General features: G+C 37.3%; 1 protein-coding gene across 1 annotated transcript in view; it reads right to left on the reverse strand.

Annotated features, from left to right (window-relative positions):
- Positions 1 to 17132, reverse strand: part of LYST (lysosomal trafficking regulator) — a 198057-nt gene that overhangs the window by 131650 nt on the left and 49275 nt on the right. Inside the window, exons 4-8 of the mRNA XM_050770460.1 lie at positions 10620 to 10710; positions 6098 to 8180; positions 3058 to 4087; positions 1875 to 2036; positions 280 to 436 (exon numbers count right to left, since the gene is read on the reverse strand). Coding sequence (XP_050626417.1) covers positions 280 to 436; positions 1875 to 2036; positions 3058 to 4087; positions 6098 to 8180; positions 10620 to 10710 — 3523 coding nt within the window. The remainder of the gene's footprint in view (positions 1 to 279; positions 437 to 1874; positions 2037 to 3057; positions 4088 to 6097; positions 8181 to 10619; positions 10711 to 17132) is intronic.

Raw genomic sequence — 17132 nt, forward strand, 5'->3', positions numbered from 1 at the left:
GTATTTATTGTCTTTCACACTAGAATATACATGAAATTGGGGAAGCTGTCCTTCACTCCATGTTCTTAGGCACTCAGACGATGTTTGTGATAACAAACTATATCACATTGTTGCATATATGAATGCCAGACTGTTGGGAAGATCAATAAAATGATAATGCAACACATTTGTTAAACTGTAAGGCAATACAAAATTCTAAAGTGGTATTATTATGAACCATTTTGCTATCCAATGATATGGCTTGCAGATTTAATCACAAGCACTTCAATGATATTTTACCATCATCTTGGGTTTTGCCATCTTCAGGATTGCTTTCACTATCTGCTTCATAACCTTCTTCTTCAACTAAAGGCTTAAAACTACAACACTGAGAATCCTCAGCTTCTTCTGAAAAATCACCAGGCTGGGATGACAATTCTTCTGCAGATTGACGACTCTATAAATCAGTGTAATTCAAAGGTAAAAGTTGTAATATTTGCTTGTTTTTAGTTATAGAATACTTATTATTCAAAAGCCATGTTAAGGACAGTTTCAATATTTTCTTAAAGAAAAAACTTAGCAATATGAATTATTATAAATTATGAAATTCACTCAGCAAAATTTCCCAGATGCTTTCAGACAACTTAATACCTCAAAAAAGAGGGTTTCTAACAAAGTAAGTTACAGGTCATTTATTTATTATTTATTAATAAATAAATATATGTAAGAAATTTCATTCTAGTTACACAATAGGAAATGACTAAAAACCACAATGTGGTGAAATTTTACTTCATACAATTTAATACTAATATATATTATTTGTGCACATTTGTTAATAAAAAGATTTTTTCATAAGGATTTTTATAAATGCCTCATAAATTAGGTACTAGAGCAGACAAGACTTTTTTTCAAAGGGATTAATTAAAATATCTCAGAATGCAACTGTCTACATAACAAGCATCTCAGAAATCAAGAGTTCCAGTATTAACTTCCTTTGTAAGACAGAAATTTTCCTTTTCTTATAAAAATGTCACTAATACCTTCATTTCAGAAAACATTTTCACCTAAAGAAGCTCAGAATACTTCATCATTGTAACAACAATAAAAGGTAGAATAAAGTAGGTATTTTAACATTTTACAGTTAATTAATTCAGTAATATGATGAACATTAATAGCTATTTCAGCATGTTTTTAAGTTATGCCAAATAGTAACATACAATGTTATTTCAAAACCTTATAAAACATCATATACATGGCTAGATCAAGGAATTAAAAGAGAAGTTACATAAAAAATAAAGGACAGAAGGCAACTAAAGGTAAAATAAACATAAAATGAGAGGGAAATGAGCTAATTATGCACCATATAATTTTAGGAAAGAAAATTAAAATAGTTGCTTTAGGAAAAAACATTAAACAACTAAAACATTGTGATTGTTATTTTCTATGTAAATACTAGTCATTTTTATGTTGAACGATTTAAAATTAATGTGAGTAGAGAGTTCTGGAAATATTAGCTGTACCACCAAAGAACCAGATAGGATAGGTAAATCATCACCATTCCTGAATTAGCATTTAATAAACTATCAGGTATATGTAAAATATACCAAATCAAGTAATATATTTCTGTCTTAACTGGAAGTAATTCTCAGTAAATTTCCAGATTAGATAAGGAAAAGCATATCATACTGCTCTCCTGTTATGTATAAGACAGGGCAATGACAAAATACTGTTCATCCCATCATATATCCATCACGTGGTAATAAGATCCACTGAACTCATCTGACCAAGTCCTAGTCCATATGCTCTAATGACATTCATCAGCATCCTAGTCTCATCCCAACTTCCGCCTCTGCTGGTCATACCCAAAGAACACAACTATATGTCGTTATTCATACCTTCTCAGTCACAGCATCACTACGTTCAAAATCTGCTGAATAATTCCCAAGGGCAACTCGAAGCAGGGCATCAAATAAAGGCTTTGCTAGTTGTGTTTCAATCACCTTTGACTGGGAAAGATGGTCCCTCATTTCAAATAATATATTTTCCACAGACAAGTTCTAAGGTAAAATAAAAGAGACTAAGAATATTAATAACTATTTTAAAAACTAAATGATGAAAAAATATTTACCTAACTATAAAGCTAATCCATTTACTTGCAGTTGATATGAAAGTAAAATGACTATATAAATATCTAGCTCTATACAAACATCCTGTTAAAATTAATAACATTTTTATTGATAAAATACTTAGTTCATCTTATTTGGTTTTTATTGCAGCATGGTAAAGAATGACAAGAAATGAAGCTAAGCAAAGAAGTCAAAGCAAACCTGAAGAGTTTTGTGTGCTGTGTTAAAGCGTGTGAATTTCAATTGTGGAAATTCAGTGTGGAAGCATCAGGATTTTTTAGAGATAAGGCAACATGGAGGCTGGAACTGAAGTAGGAAGAGCCTGTTGGCTGGCTGAACAGTTAGGGGTAAGTTAGTGAGGACAGAAGAGGTCTGCCATATTCCCAGTCCCTGGATTCCTTTTTAGTCGAGAAATGATCTCAGGAGAAAACTTGTAAGAATGTGAGGGAAAGCAGAAAAGATTAGGGGAAGAATCTGGACAAAGATGTGGTTTTAGGAGAAGTCTAGTCCCAGCCTCATTTCCTGGGAAGCTCTGGAGCCTGAAGTGCCCCACAGTGATTGTCGCCACTTCTTAGAGCCACATCTATCAGCATTAGCTATGAGCATCCTTCCCGGGCAACTCCCTGTGAGGCATGTCCCATCGGCCAAGGGCGATTCCTGGAAGACGGGTGCTGATGTGCAGATGGTGAATGGGTGATCAGTTTGGTAAAGGAGATCTGGGCAGGGCAGCCAAAGATCTAAATCACACAAAGATTTAGATCTTTCAACTTTGAAACACAATATCCATTATTATTCATCTGACACTTAAAAAATGTGTGTGTGTGTATGTCTGTGTATGTGTGTGTATATATATATAAAAAACGTAATATATATAAAACCTAATATATATTACATTATATATCTATTTATGTATATATATTACATAACAGCTGAACTAAGGACACGGTATTACCTGACTAGGTAACTCCAATTCCATCTTCTGTTGACTAGTTCTGGCACCATGAAGACAAATGGCCAGAAGGGCTTCCAAAAGTCGTATACTCTGAAGTGAGGTCTCACTTTCTTGACTTGTAAATATCTTTGCTTCCTCGGGAGCAGCTTCACTAGCTGAAATTTGTTCCACATGCATGGAAGAAATATGCTGTAACTCTAATTTACCTAAACTGTCAGGACTCTTTTTTAGACTACCTAGTTCTGATGGTATGGGGTCACTTTTTATAGTCAAAGATAATAAATCTTCCTTCATAGTTATCTCAGGTTGAGAAATTCTGTTTAAATCCTGGTTTTCATTTACAGTTGTATCTCCCTCCTTTTTTCCTTGCTCCTCTTTGTGACTTCTGAACAGTTTCTGTATTATCATAAATATTAACTTATGGCATACTTGGAAACCACCAAACCTATAAAACTGTTTCTGGAAGACTGAACTCAACATGTAGATCCAACGACACATAGACCAAATGTCTGCTGCTTGGTGCATATGTTCAGGAGAAGGCAAGGCAAGGCTCTCGAGAGATAAACATGGCAGCATGTGACTTAAAGGCTCGCTGGCTGTGCTGTCATAGCCAGAAGTATCTTCTGAGTCATTGGCCAACTCCCTATCAGACTCTGCTTCTTTACTTATGCATAAAAATGCCACACAGAGGAATAGGTTTATTGTGTTGATATGAACATCCTGGTTAACAGTCTTCCGCCTCTTTGGATAAGCTTCTTTGAGGCCAGCATAAAATCTGCTGAGACTCTGAGGAGAATCTGAATAAGCTTGCTGATGATGAAAAGAAGTACCTACATGTACAGAGGACAACTCCTTCTGTTCATTGTCTATCCCATCAATACCTGGAACTGAGGCATCTTTCTGTTGCTCCTCTAGGCTGATTATCAGAGTTTCAAATGCTTTTAGAGAATGACTTCGAATACCATTTAAGTAATTTAATTCGATTATTTGATTTACTCCATTACAACTCAAAAACAAATCTCTTATTACCCTGCGAAAGAAAAAAGCATGTAAAAAGTTTTAAATAAAGAAACATCATTTATAAATAAGTACATATAGTATTTAATATATTGGTATTGCATGTGGGATACACTAACCACTACCTAATTTTATCCATCAATTATCGGGCTAAAGTTCTTAGATATAATCAGGACCTCAAGTTACTTTCTAATTACTCTGATATCCTTCTTCAAACATTTGTATATATGGCTCCAGCAGTGTCTAGAAACAAAAGATTACCTGTCCCACATTAAATGAAGCAATTCAGGGAATAATATTTTTCTCCAAATGGCAAATTCTATATAAATTCTGAACATCACAGCAACCACCACACTCGCGATAGACTACTCTGAGGGCAGGTAAGCATGTGTTTGTTCATTAGTTTTTCTGCCTGATGGTTCATTTGGGAATTTTTGTTTATTTTAAATCTATGCCTTATGAAGAGAAAGAATCACACTACAGAGCTGAAAATCTTCAGAAGGTTCGGCATCACATGAATTTCCCTTCTAACTGGGCTAGTTGCACAGAGTCAATAGTACAAATACTATAAAAAGGTTTTCAGCTCTGTCTCAGGTGAGACTTGTGTCTAGATCATTGGAATCCTACTAATAACTTTAACATAAGCCAGCTAGGTGATTCTCAGCCCTTCCATCACAAAGATCCAGGTTGTCCACAAATATGCCAAAGAGTTACAAAACTTTCTAATCAGTCAGAAAGTCGTTAAAAACTTTCTATTTAAACGATGCCGAAACGTCAGAAAAATTTTTAAATGACTGTAAGGCAATGATTTAATGTCAATAATAGTTTTAAAGTAGTTGTACTAAGATGGACCAAAAAATGCCACACATGAAGATATTAATGATAGGATATATTTGTATAAGTTTCTAAAATGGTATATGCATTAATTTGAAAGGCCAGTCTACCTATCAGAAGCAAGCTTTATTTATACAATTATTTTTAAATGCACCAGATTTGGCAATCACAAAGTCTGGAAAACTCACTGATATGATTAAAAGTAATTTTAATTTTCTATTTTTGCTTATCTATATTTTCTAATTTTTCTGTATATATTGCAGAGGTTACAAATGTAAATTTAATATTTTAAAATTAATAATCCCATTAATACTACTGCCTCAATAATCATTTTATGTATTTTACATATACTACATATTTTACATAGTTGTAAATAAGTGAACACTTTTTTTTTTTTTTTTTGAGACGGAGTCTTATTCTGTCACCCAGGCTGGAGTGCAGTGGCCAGATCTCAGCTCACTGCAAGCTCTGCCTCCCGGGTTTACATCATTCTCTTGCCTCAGCCTCCCGAGTAGCTGGGACTACAGGCGCCCGCCACCTCGCCCAGCTAGTTTTTTGTATTTTTTAGTAGAGACAGGGTTTCACCAGGTTAGCTAGGATGGTCTCGATCTCCTGACCTCGTGATCCGTCCGTCTCGGCCTCCGAAAGTGCTGGGATTATAGGTTTGAGCCACCGTGCCCGGCCTAATACTATTTTAATTGTTTATATTTTACCCATAAGATAGTATAATCATTTTCTCATATTCCAATATGATCTTTGTAAACATTTTCAATGGCCAATAATATTGTATCAAAGAAATATAAAGTAATTAAACTTGCCCTGCTCTTGGATATCTGTGTTTCATCTACGTTTTTCTCAGAAGTATATCTAAAACTTTTCTTTTTGTTGAGAAATTAAAATCAATGGCTCTATCCTCTTCTCTGTAAACAGCTCAGTAAAAATACATACATACATAAACAAATGGTTAAAACAAATCTGATGTGGAAGGAGAACATTTTTTGTTGGCAAATTGAAATTAAATCCTAGGAAAGAATAAACAGTAAATATGATCACACTACTGCCAAGGCCCTGGAGGTATCAGTGTCAGAAGTTTAAATGCATACATTTCATCACTCACTTGAAAGCATCCAATGAAAAAGATCCAGACATGCACACCCCACCCGCCCCCACCACCCTAACATATACAAACCTGGATTTAAGCAGGATAGGCAGAGTTTTTACATAAATCTGAAGCACGTCCTGAGGCAAGCACTGGTTACGATGACTACATACATGACTCTGAGCTGAAGTAATACTTAGGTGTTGACAATGATGTGCTAATTCAACTCCTCTTTGGAGCACAGGATTAAATATGTAATTATATAGCTTCCACTGAACAACTATATTGCCTTTCTGGATTAAACTGCAAATGTGATTTGCAATCTGTATACTATGTAATCTGTCTTCTTCAAAAACAAAGTTCTGATAAGCCTTTAAAGCATCCCATTTCCACAACAAATCTTCAGATCCACTGCTAGGCAGGATCCCTTGAAATCTATAAGAAGGAGTGGATGAACTTGAGGAGGGTTCAGCATCACGTAAGTTTCCCTGCAGTGTCTCTTCTAATTGGGCTAGTTGGTCAGAGTCAACAGTGCAAATATTACAAGCTGCTTTTTTAATTTTTGGTGATATCTCTGCTCCTCCTAACTGATCCAAAACAAGTTTGTTAAGGATATTCAATATATGCTGCTGAAAATTTTTCAGTGCTGGCAACTTAAAAGCATGGAGCAAAGGAATGATTACAGATTTGGGATCCATACAACAGCATATTCCAATGTTATGAACACCCGAGAGGATCTGGACACAAGTGCTGCTCAAGGAAGCCTGCTGTAGTAAGCGCAAGCACTGATGGGCACACACCGCAATGCAACAGCACCGCTCAGGATAATAAACATCTCCATCTGCAGTCTCTTCAAATGGGTTTTTGGAAACCTGGTTTTTAAAAGCTGAAACCAGAAGACCTGAGAGATCTCGGTGATGATGCATAAAATGAGAATATTCACATCGTCTGTGCCTTTTTCTTGTACACATCGAATGATGAAGTTGCTCTGATTTCACCTTTTTGACAGTGCTCATTATTTTCATCACACTATTTATTAGGGCTTTCAAATGCTCTGAGGCCTCAGGAGGAACTCCATCTCTTAAAACCAGCCATTCCATTTGAAGAACTGCTGTTTCAAATAAATTAAATCCATGATGCTGAATGAATTCTTGAACCAAATCCACAGCTTGACTGAAGTAGAAGGGATTTGAAGCTGCACTCTGAAGACAACAGATCAGTATCCGAAGAACTCCTTCCAAAAGCTCAGGTAAAAGAAGGGCTCTATGACGATACTTTGAAAACACAAAATCTTCCTGAACCTCCTGCAGTGTTTTCTTTTGTCTTGGTGCAAAAGGGTCAGGCTGCTTTTCTAGGCATGTTCTAATTTTTAAAGCTGCTCTAAGCAATTCAGTTAAATTTTTCCTAAGATTTTCTGGCATCATCTCTGCAGTACTAACATCTACTGACAGAAGATGCAACACTGTTCGAAAGAGCATCCTTTGAATCAAAGCCACTGGTTCTTCAGTCCAACCTGCAGAAACTACTCGACTCTCCAAGTTGTCACTCAGACTACAGCAGTCCCCAAAGCCTGCTAGGAATTCAGTTAGTGTGGGCACTACACTGGCTGCTAAAGGAGAATTATGATTCAAGGTAATGTCAAACTTACAAACTTTTTCTAATAAAGATAACAAAACATGACATAAGTCAAACGGAGAATTGTTCATGTTACTGATAACAGACAAGGCAGCTGGCTCACTTAAAATGTCAGTGTTTGACTCCTGTCTTGGAATAATCTCTCTGGAATTTTCCAAAGCCATAGTATCTGGAGGAGTCTGTTCTTCTTTGGTTGTTAAGTGGTCAAGTTTAGCTTTAGGGTGGTCTTCTTTAGGAAACGATGTTACAAAATGCTGCAGCAGATGGGGCCTTCTATGCTTATTCATTGTTATGCCTTTTTCATCTGAATTGGCTTCTGAATCTGAGGTGGACAGCTGTGTCTTTCTTGCATCTCTTATAGAATAGCGATGGGTAATTTTACGCTGTCGTCTGCTTTTTCGAAAAACATTTACTTTTGCAGAAACCTGACTAGACAGGGCACTTCCTTCTAAATGTAATTTTTCCTGAGTGGATCTTTGTGAGCTTGAGTTCTTTTCTTTGGTCAGGATTATATCAGCTGAGAGCGGTAGATTAAAATCTAACAGAATGAAGAAAGAAGACTTAGAATACCTCAATATGTTTTAAAACTCAATTTTAAGGTGACAGTCCTCTTATTTATCACCCACTAAAGGAGTTTATCCTCAATGTATTTTGCAGCAGGGCTGATTTCCTTCATTTATGTCATATCTCTGGGTTACTTCCTCTCACACTTGTCCTTACTCTCAACACTAGCTGACATTAGTTCAAAGGATACAAATTGATTTTTAAAACAACAAAACAGAGGCACACCTATCCTTACTCTAAACACTAGCTGACATTACTTCAAAGGATACAAACTGATTTTTGAAACATCAAAAGAGAGGCTGGGTGAGGTGGCTCATGCCTGTAATCCCAGCACTTTGGGAGGCTGAGGCAGGTGGATCACTTGAGGTCAAGAGTTTGAGACGAGCCTGGCCAATGTGGTGAAACCCTGTCTCTAGCTAAAATATAAAAATTAGCCAGATGTGGTGGCACCTGCCTGTAATCCCAGCTACTTGGGAGGCTGAGGCAGGAGAATCACTTGAACCTGAGAGGCGGAGGTTGCAGTGAGATGAGATCGTGCCACTGCTCTCCAGCCCAGGTGACAGAGTGAGACTCTATCTCAAAACAGCAACAACAAACAAAAGAGAACAAAGTTAAGAAAGTAAATCTGATTTAAAACTATATATTATATTCTAACTTCAACATAAGAGATGCTGTAGATTATCTGGTATTTAGTGCTGTTGTTCATACTGTTTACAAATCTCCTCCCATAGTCCCCTAATTAAGATATAAGGATGTATTATATTCTCAAAAATAGTATTCATAGACCTGATAGAACTTAACTACTTTAAGATTTTCCTAAAATTATTTCAAAATCATACACTATATGCCAAATGTTCTCCAAAACTGAGGTTTAAAGAATTCTTTATTCAAATTATTTCTTAAATGTTTCAGCATTTGAGAAACTAGGCACCGGGTATAGACATCGTTATTTCATCCCCAGTGCCTAGATAGGGCCTGGCATATGGTCAACACTCAGTAACTATTTCTTAGGGGAAATGAATGAATTCTCCTTTTAACTAAAAAGATAATTAAATCAGTCTTTCTCTTTGCAGTATGTAATAAGAGCTATATAAAAAAGTATTTGTAATTTAGAGTGAGTAAATTAAAATCCGTAAATAAAAAATCTGTGCTTTACTAAGACAGGGAAAGCAAACCAGATGGGAAGAGGAGAAATTAAAAGGAGTCTGACAAATTCCACCCAAGTAAAAGATGCAGACAACGAAGACAACTTCCCCCAAAGAGCATTAATCAGATTTCTTAAGTGATTAACAATGTGTGAATTCTGCAAACTCAGAAAAAAATAAAAGCAGAGAGTTAGTGAATCAATAAATAAGCAGAATAACAGTATTACAAGACCTTAGATACTTCCTTTAAAAAACCTCCATGAAATTCACTAAAAATACAGGAATTAAAATAGAATAGATTTTTTTTTAACCTGAGAGATCTTCAAACATCTCACAAGTCACATGTCACAAGAAAGGGTCAAGAGGAAAACTATTAATCTCACCAATGAAACATTTAAAGTTTCATGTACTTTATAGACATATGAATTCTTCAAAATCATAAATTAAAAATATCTATTGACCTTATGCGTAATAATTCTACCCAAGCTTGAAACAAAATATTATATTAAATTTATCCTTTAGGCTGGGCACAGTGGCTCATGCCTGTAATCCCAGCACTTTGGGAGGCTGTGGTGGGCAGACTACTTGAGGTCAGGAGTTTGAGACCAGCCCGGCCAACATGGTGAAACCCCATCTGTACTAAAAGGCGAAAATTAGTCTGGCATGGTTGTGCACTCCTGTAATCCCATCTACTCAGGAGGCTGAGGCACAAGTATCGCTTGAACTCGGGAGGCTGAGGTTGCAGTAAGCCGAGATCACTCCACTGCACTCCAACCTGGGTGACAGAGTGAGACTCTGTCTAAAAATAAAATAAAATAAAAATTATCCTTTAGAGGCAACACTAGAAAAACTAAGCTAAAACAAATACTGCAAAAGTCACTTAAAGAATACTGGTAATAGAAAGCAGTCTTTAAAATAAGCAAAGAAACTTTAATTGCTTTATTCAGATTTTTCACTTCCAACTTTTCACTATCCATTTTTCTGATGTATGCTACACACCTAGATTCACTCCTTCTGATAAGTGTTCTGCTTCTTCATACATTTTCTAATCATCAGTACATTCAAGTACTTCCCTCAGGAAGCACCATGGTTTTTGTATTATTGAAAGAAAAATGTGTTTGCCTAAATAATTTTTCATATTTAGTATATAATAAATCACTATAACATATACTGTTCTGAATCTGAATCAGAATCAAACATTCAGGCAGAAGTAACTTTTCTATGAGATTTTGATAACACAAGTGATATGACAAGGGGAAAAAGCATACCTGTTGCCTTTTCTTCTTGGACAGGTATCTTCCATACCAGTGGAAGGAGAGACAGAAGAAGAGTCAGGAGTTCTTCTCTACATGTCAATGCCTGTGTCAGTTAACAAAAGAATCCTTCATGTTCTAAGGCAATAAGACACATCAATTCCTAATATCTTATCTTAAACTGACCAAAAAATCCTTTTTCTTGAAAGGCTGCATTTGAAAAGCTAAGAATCAAATTAACCTATCTTCAATCCAATTAAAGCTGTGATACTTTTAAGTTTATAAGCCATTCTAATCATAGAAGAATCTAACAGTATTTGACAGTATTTAGCACACTCTTGCTGATATTTCCAAAAATAGCTATTATTACCACCATGCACATTGCAAGAATTCCTCACCTATGAAGAAACAGATTTGCTAGGTGAAAATGAAAAGTTAAGTCCTATTAATTAGCAAACCAGTGCCACAAAGTTACTAAAAAAATGTGAAGCCTTCATGCAGTTAAATGTAAAACTCAGAGACAATTTTAAAGAGAAACTGACATTATTAATAAATAATATATAAGGAGAGAAAGACTTATTAGTGAATGTAATCCAATAAATATTTATTGACTGCACACTATGTCCACAAAAATACTGTCTTACCCTTTCTGGAGGAAATGGTCCAAGCCCTGGAGAAGGTCCCCTCATTTGGTCCATAAAATACATACACATAAACAGTTAAAGAACAGCAGAAAGCATGTAGTATAAGTAAGTATCCGGGGTGGTACAAGCATTCAGTTTAGGAGTTCAGAAAAAGGAGCAGTCATTATCAGAAGTATGGAAGTAGAATGGGAGCTAGAGAGCTAGACCTGGGACACCTGGGACATGGGTAGTAAAGGATTTAACAACTCAAGCTTGAGTTCTTGCCTTACACCAATCAGTGAGAGAGGGGGTCGGCATGATGACACAATCAGATTTGCTGAACGGAATTAGGTGGAAGGGGAAGCAGTGTTAGAGGCCGGGAAACAATAATCCAGATGAGAGAAATGATGACTTTCTGAAGTACTCCAACAACAGAAGGGAAAGGAGACATATTTGAGAAACTGTAAGGTAGAACTAAAATAATTTGCAGTTGATTATCTGTGGCACATAAGGGATAAAAAAAAAAAGATCTAAAAGGACCCACAGTTTCTGGTTTCGGCAACTAGGTAGCTGATAATGTATTCACCAAGACAGGAAATTTACAAGCAGTATTAGGTTGGGATTCACTTTTTAGACATATTGAGTCAGATGTCTATGGGCTATCCTAATGAAGGCAGCTTTTTAGTAGACAGTAAATATATAGATCTGGAACTTTAAAAAAAAATATGAAGTAAATAACAAGATTTGGAAGTCATTGGGGTGGAAGGCAAGAACATATGTGAGTTTTCCCAGGGTGAGAATATAGAATAATAGGAAACCACCAAGAATGAAACTCTGGACTTTAAAGACTTAAAGATGGGCAATGCTAAAGAAACGCCTGAAAAGGCTTCTACTGAAAAGTAGAAGTACAACCAGAAAAGAGAAGTACAACCAGAGAAACCAAGGAAGAGACCAGTTCAGGAAAGAAAGGAGTCAGCAGGGCCAAAGCTGTTGCCCTTTCACTGTGTGACATGATGGCTGAAAAGCATTTAGCAAATGGAATGCCCCTTAACTAACACAGTTTTAATGGAGTGATTTGGGTGCAAGTCCAATTACAATAGGCTGAAGAGTCAAAGGAAGTGAGAAAGTAAAGACAGGACATTCGGACTATTCCTTCTGGTATCCTGGTTGTGAAAAGGCCAGAATTCTTCAAAAAAGGGGTTTAGCAAAATCTAAACCCCTTTTTAGGCATAGAAAACCCTTCATAGCAATGATTCCTGTTGACCTGTCCAGTTTCAGCTCCCTCTGCCACACATGAGCCGTCCTCACACATCTAGCTGGTAAGGGTTTCCTCTGAAAACTACTGGTCTCCGTGCTCCCAGTAGGTCTTCCTCACATACACTGTTTCTGCAGTTCTCCATCCCCATCCTCCCATCTGCCAAACTGCAACTCATTCTCTAGGTTTTTATTTCCTCTGTGGGGAGACTTCTCTAACACCCTACCTGCTTCCCTTAGTAAACTTAGCTTTCATGTTCCTGATTTGCTACCATTCCAGCAAACACCCTGCTGAAGTGTTACTGTCTGAATGCCCATTTTCCTCTTTTATCCATTAAACAAATGTTTCTTGACCCCCTACTAAACAGACCAGGCACTGTGTCAGGTACTTCAAATGCTGTGGTGAACACACAATATCCATATCCTCATGAAGCCTACTTTCTAGCACAAGAGACAGAAAATAATGGGTAAAAATAAGAAAATTTCAGATATAATGCTGTACTATGAAGGAAATTATCTAGGAAAGAGATTACAGAGTGACAAAAAGGGTAACATTTTAGACAGGCTATTTAGGACAGGCTATTTGAGCAGATACTTCATTGATGAGAAGAAGGAATCTATGCAAAGATTTGGAGGAAAAGGGCTCCTAGCAAGTATATGAAGTATTGGGAATGGGTTTGGCTTTTTCATAGAAAGCGAGAAAGCCCAGGAGCTCCCAGATCTGATAAATAACTTCAGCAAAGTCTTAGGCTACAAAATCACAAATCAGTGGCATTTCTATACATCGACAACACCCAAGCTGAGGGCCAAACCAAGAACACAATCTCATTCACAACAGTCACAAAAAGAATAAAATACCTAGGAATACAGCTAACCAGGAAGGTGAAAGATTTCTACAATGAGAATTATAAAACATTGCTGAAAGAAATTAGAGATGACACAAACAAATGGAAAAACATTCCACGTTCATGAATAGAAAGAAACTATATTGTTAAAATGAGGCCAGGCACGGTGGCTCACGCCTGTAATCCCAGCACTTTGGGAGGCCGAGGCAGGCAGATCACAAGGTCAGGCGATCGAGACCTTCCTGGCTAACACAGTGAAACTCCGACTCTACTAAAAATACAAAAAATTAGCTAGACATGGTGCCATGAGCCTGTAGTCCCAGCTACTCGGGAGCTGAGGTAGGAGAATCACTTGAACCTGGGAGGTGGAGGTTGCAGTGAGCCGAGATCACACCACTGCACTCCAGCCTGGGTGAGAGACTCCGTCTCAAAAAAAAAAAAAAAAGCCATACTGCCCAAAGCAATTTACAGATTCAATGCTATTCCAAACTACCAATGACATTCTTCAAAGAATTAGAAAAAGCTATTTTAAAATCCATATGGAATAAGAAAAGACTCTGAAGAGCCAAAGCAATCCTATACAAAAAGAACAAAGCTAGTGGCATCATTACTTGATTTCGAACTACTCTAGAAGGCCATAGTAACTAAAACAGTATGGTACTGGTACAAAAACAGACAGAGAGACCAGCGGAACAGAAATAAAGCTGCACACCTACAACCATCTGGAATATAACCTAAGAAATACCATCCTGGACATAGGCCCTGGCAAAGGTTTCATGGACGCTAAAAGCAATCACGATGAAAACAAAAATTGACAAATGGGACTTAATTAAACTAAAGAGCTTCTGCACAGCAAAGGAAACTATCAACAGAGTAAACAGATAGCTTACAGAATGAAAGAAAGTATTTGCAAACCATGTATCTGACAAAGGTCTAATATACAGAATCTATAATGAACTTCAACTTTATAAGTAAAAGACAAATGACCCTATTAAAAAGTGGCCAAAGGACACGAACAGACACTTTTCAAAAGAAGACATACATGCACCAACAAGCATATGAAAAAATGCTCAACATCACTAACCATTAGAGGAATGCAAATCAAAACCACAATGAGATACCATTTCACATCAGTCAGGATGGCTATTAAAAATGGAAAAAAAAAAAACATACATGCTGGTGAGGTTGTGGAGAAAAGAGAACACTCATACAATGCTGGTGGGAACATAAGTTAGGTCAGTTATTGTGGAAAGCAATTTGGCAATTTCTCGAAGAACTTAAAACAGAACAACTATTCAACCCAGCAATCCCATTATTGGGTATATACCCAAAGGAATATAAATCATTCTACCATAAAGACAAATGCATGCTTATGTTCATCACAGCACTATTCACGATAGCAAATCAACCTAAATACCCATCAACAGTAGACTGGAAAAAGAAAATATGGCACATACACATCATGAAATACTGTGCAGCCACAAAAAAGAAGGAGATCATGTCCTTTGTAGCAATACGGATGGAGGCTGAGGTCATCATCCTAGGTGAACTAACACAGAAACAGAAAACCAAATACTGCATGTTCTCACTTCATAAGTGGGAGCTAAACCTTGGGTACACATGGACACAAAGAAGGGAAGAGACACTGGGGCCTCTTTCAGGATGGAGGGTGGGAGAAGGGTGAGGATCAAAAAACTATCCATTGGGTACCATGCTTATTACCTGGGTGATGAAATAGTCTGTACACCAAACCCTGTAACATGCAATCTACCTATATAACAAACCTGCACATGCACCCCGAACTTAAAATAAAAGTTAAAAAAACATATTTGTTACCACAAAAATGATCTATTCATAAAGAGTCTGAAGGAATCCACTGGCAAGAGAATTGTCCCTTAAGCCCTTGAAGGAGAAAATATGTAAGTTTTACAATATTTTCTGTGATGACTATTTGAGATTTATACACACCTGTCAATTTTGCGATGTACATTTTTCTAGAAATTTGTCATTTCTTATTTTTAATTTGTCACTTCATGATTATAATTAACTTTAATCATTTTATGATTACTTTCATGATTATTTTAACTTAGGAATTATATATTACATCCTATTTTTAAAAAAGAAAGAAAGAAGGAGAGTGGCTAAAACATACATAGCAAGGGGGAGAGGGCTAGGAGACAAGGCTGGAAGGTGTAGGTTGGATGGGCAGGCAGCCTCAGATCTAATGGGCCCTTCGGGACCACACAAAGGAGTTCAGGTTTATCTCCAAATATGATGGGAAACTTTCCCAAACACACTTCTCAGTCTTCTCTCAGGGCATGTACTCCAGGGCCCAGGCCCTAGTCCTTAGCAATCACCCCCTTTTCTGCCACCCAGTGCCTAACATGGAGTTTGGTATTCAATAACCATTCACTGCATGAATGACTTTAAATTTTAGATGCAAAATAAAACATATAAAAGGGCCCCATTTCCATGTGCTTTACTTCCAAATAATAAAACTAAAGATGTACAGATAACATTTCCATATATAGCTCATACTCAGTATACCTCAACATTTTTAAAGATGCCAATAAAAATGTACATGGTCTTTAAAAAAAAAAAAAAAAGATAAACCAATTTTTGGCACATCTTTCCTATATGGTCCTCTTATATGAGTCTTTATCTTTGGCAGGTGAACTAATAGCATTCTAATGGAGCTTGCAGAAACCTCAAGGGTCTGAGAAAGTGCTGCAGACATGTTGTACTGATAATTTGGCCCTTGCTCCCCTAGAGTATACTGGCAAATCATCACTGCTGCGTGAATAGGCATTCCTGACTCCTGGCAGAGCTCTGCATGACACAAGGTCCTTCCCACTCAGCTGAGGGCTTCTCAGCTACCTTTAAGGCTCAGACCCAGCAATACCTCTTCTGTGGAGCTTCTCCTCCCACACAAACCCAAGATTGTTGTTCTTCCCCTCAAGAGAAAGGGAGAACATTCCTGTTGCCCCCATTTCACCAAGTGAGTTAGCTCTTGCAAACCATGGGCCTTGAAATAATGAGACTGAGGCAAGTGCAGATTTTTGGGTTTTGGCCCCTCTGCTGGAATTGTAGTCCTGAAGAGGGCATTCTGCACCACCCTGTTGCCCAATATAGCACTGGGGGAAATGAGTCTTTGCTTCACATTTGATTACCACAATTTCAAACACAATTCATCATTGGGGAAGTTCTCTTCAATCCTCTGGGTGTATTACTTTTTTATTAGTATCCGGGCACCATTTATTCCCAGATTTATCCTTTCTGGTTCCAAAGAAAGCACATTTGTAAACCTGTCCTTTTAGAAGTGATATAATCCTTTACTCTTAATTTGTGGGCACCCTGGCAAATTAGAATTTGCAGCCCTCTATTTCAAACCAAGATCTTATCTCCCAAGTTTTATCTCCCAAGGTCCTATGTACACACAATAGTCACAGAATCCAGGGGAATTAGGTGTTCCCTCATGACATCCAACTGGGAAGTTCCCAATGTGCCATATTAGACAATATATGCCATGAACAGGTCCATTCCCTGCTATTTCTAGACCACCCAATCAAGAGAAATCAGCCAATAACATACCACTCATATTTAATATTTACTTTTTTTATTTATTTTTTTGAGACGGAGTCTGGCTCTGTCACCCAGCTGGAGTGCAGTGGCGCCATCTCGGCTCACTGCAAGCTCCGCCTCCCGGGTTCACGCCATTCTCCTGCCTCAGCCTCCCGAGTAGCTGGGACTACAGGTGCCCGCGACCATGCCCGGCTAATTTTTTTGTAATTTTAGTAGCTACAGGG

Source organism: Macaca thibetana, chromosome 1, assembly GCF_024542745.1.
Source record: "Macaca thibetana thibetana isolate TM-01 chromosome 1, ASM2454274v1, whole genome shotgun sequence".
In the NCBI taxonomy this organism is placed as follows: domain Eukaryota; kingdom Metazoa; phylum Chordata; class Mammalia; order Primates; family Cercopithecidae; genus Macaca; species Macaca thibetana.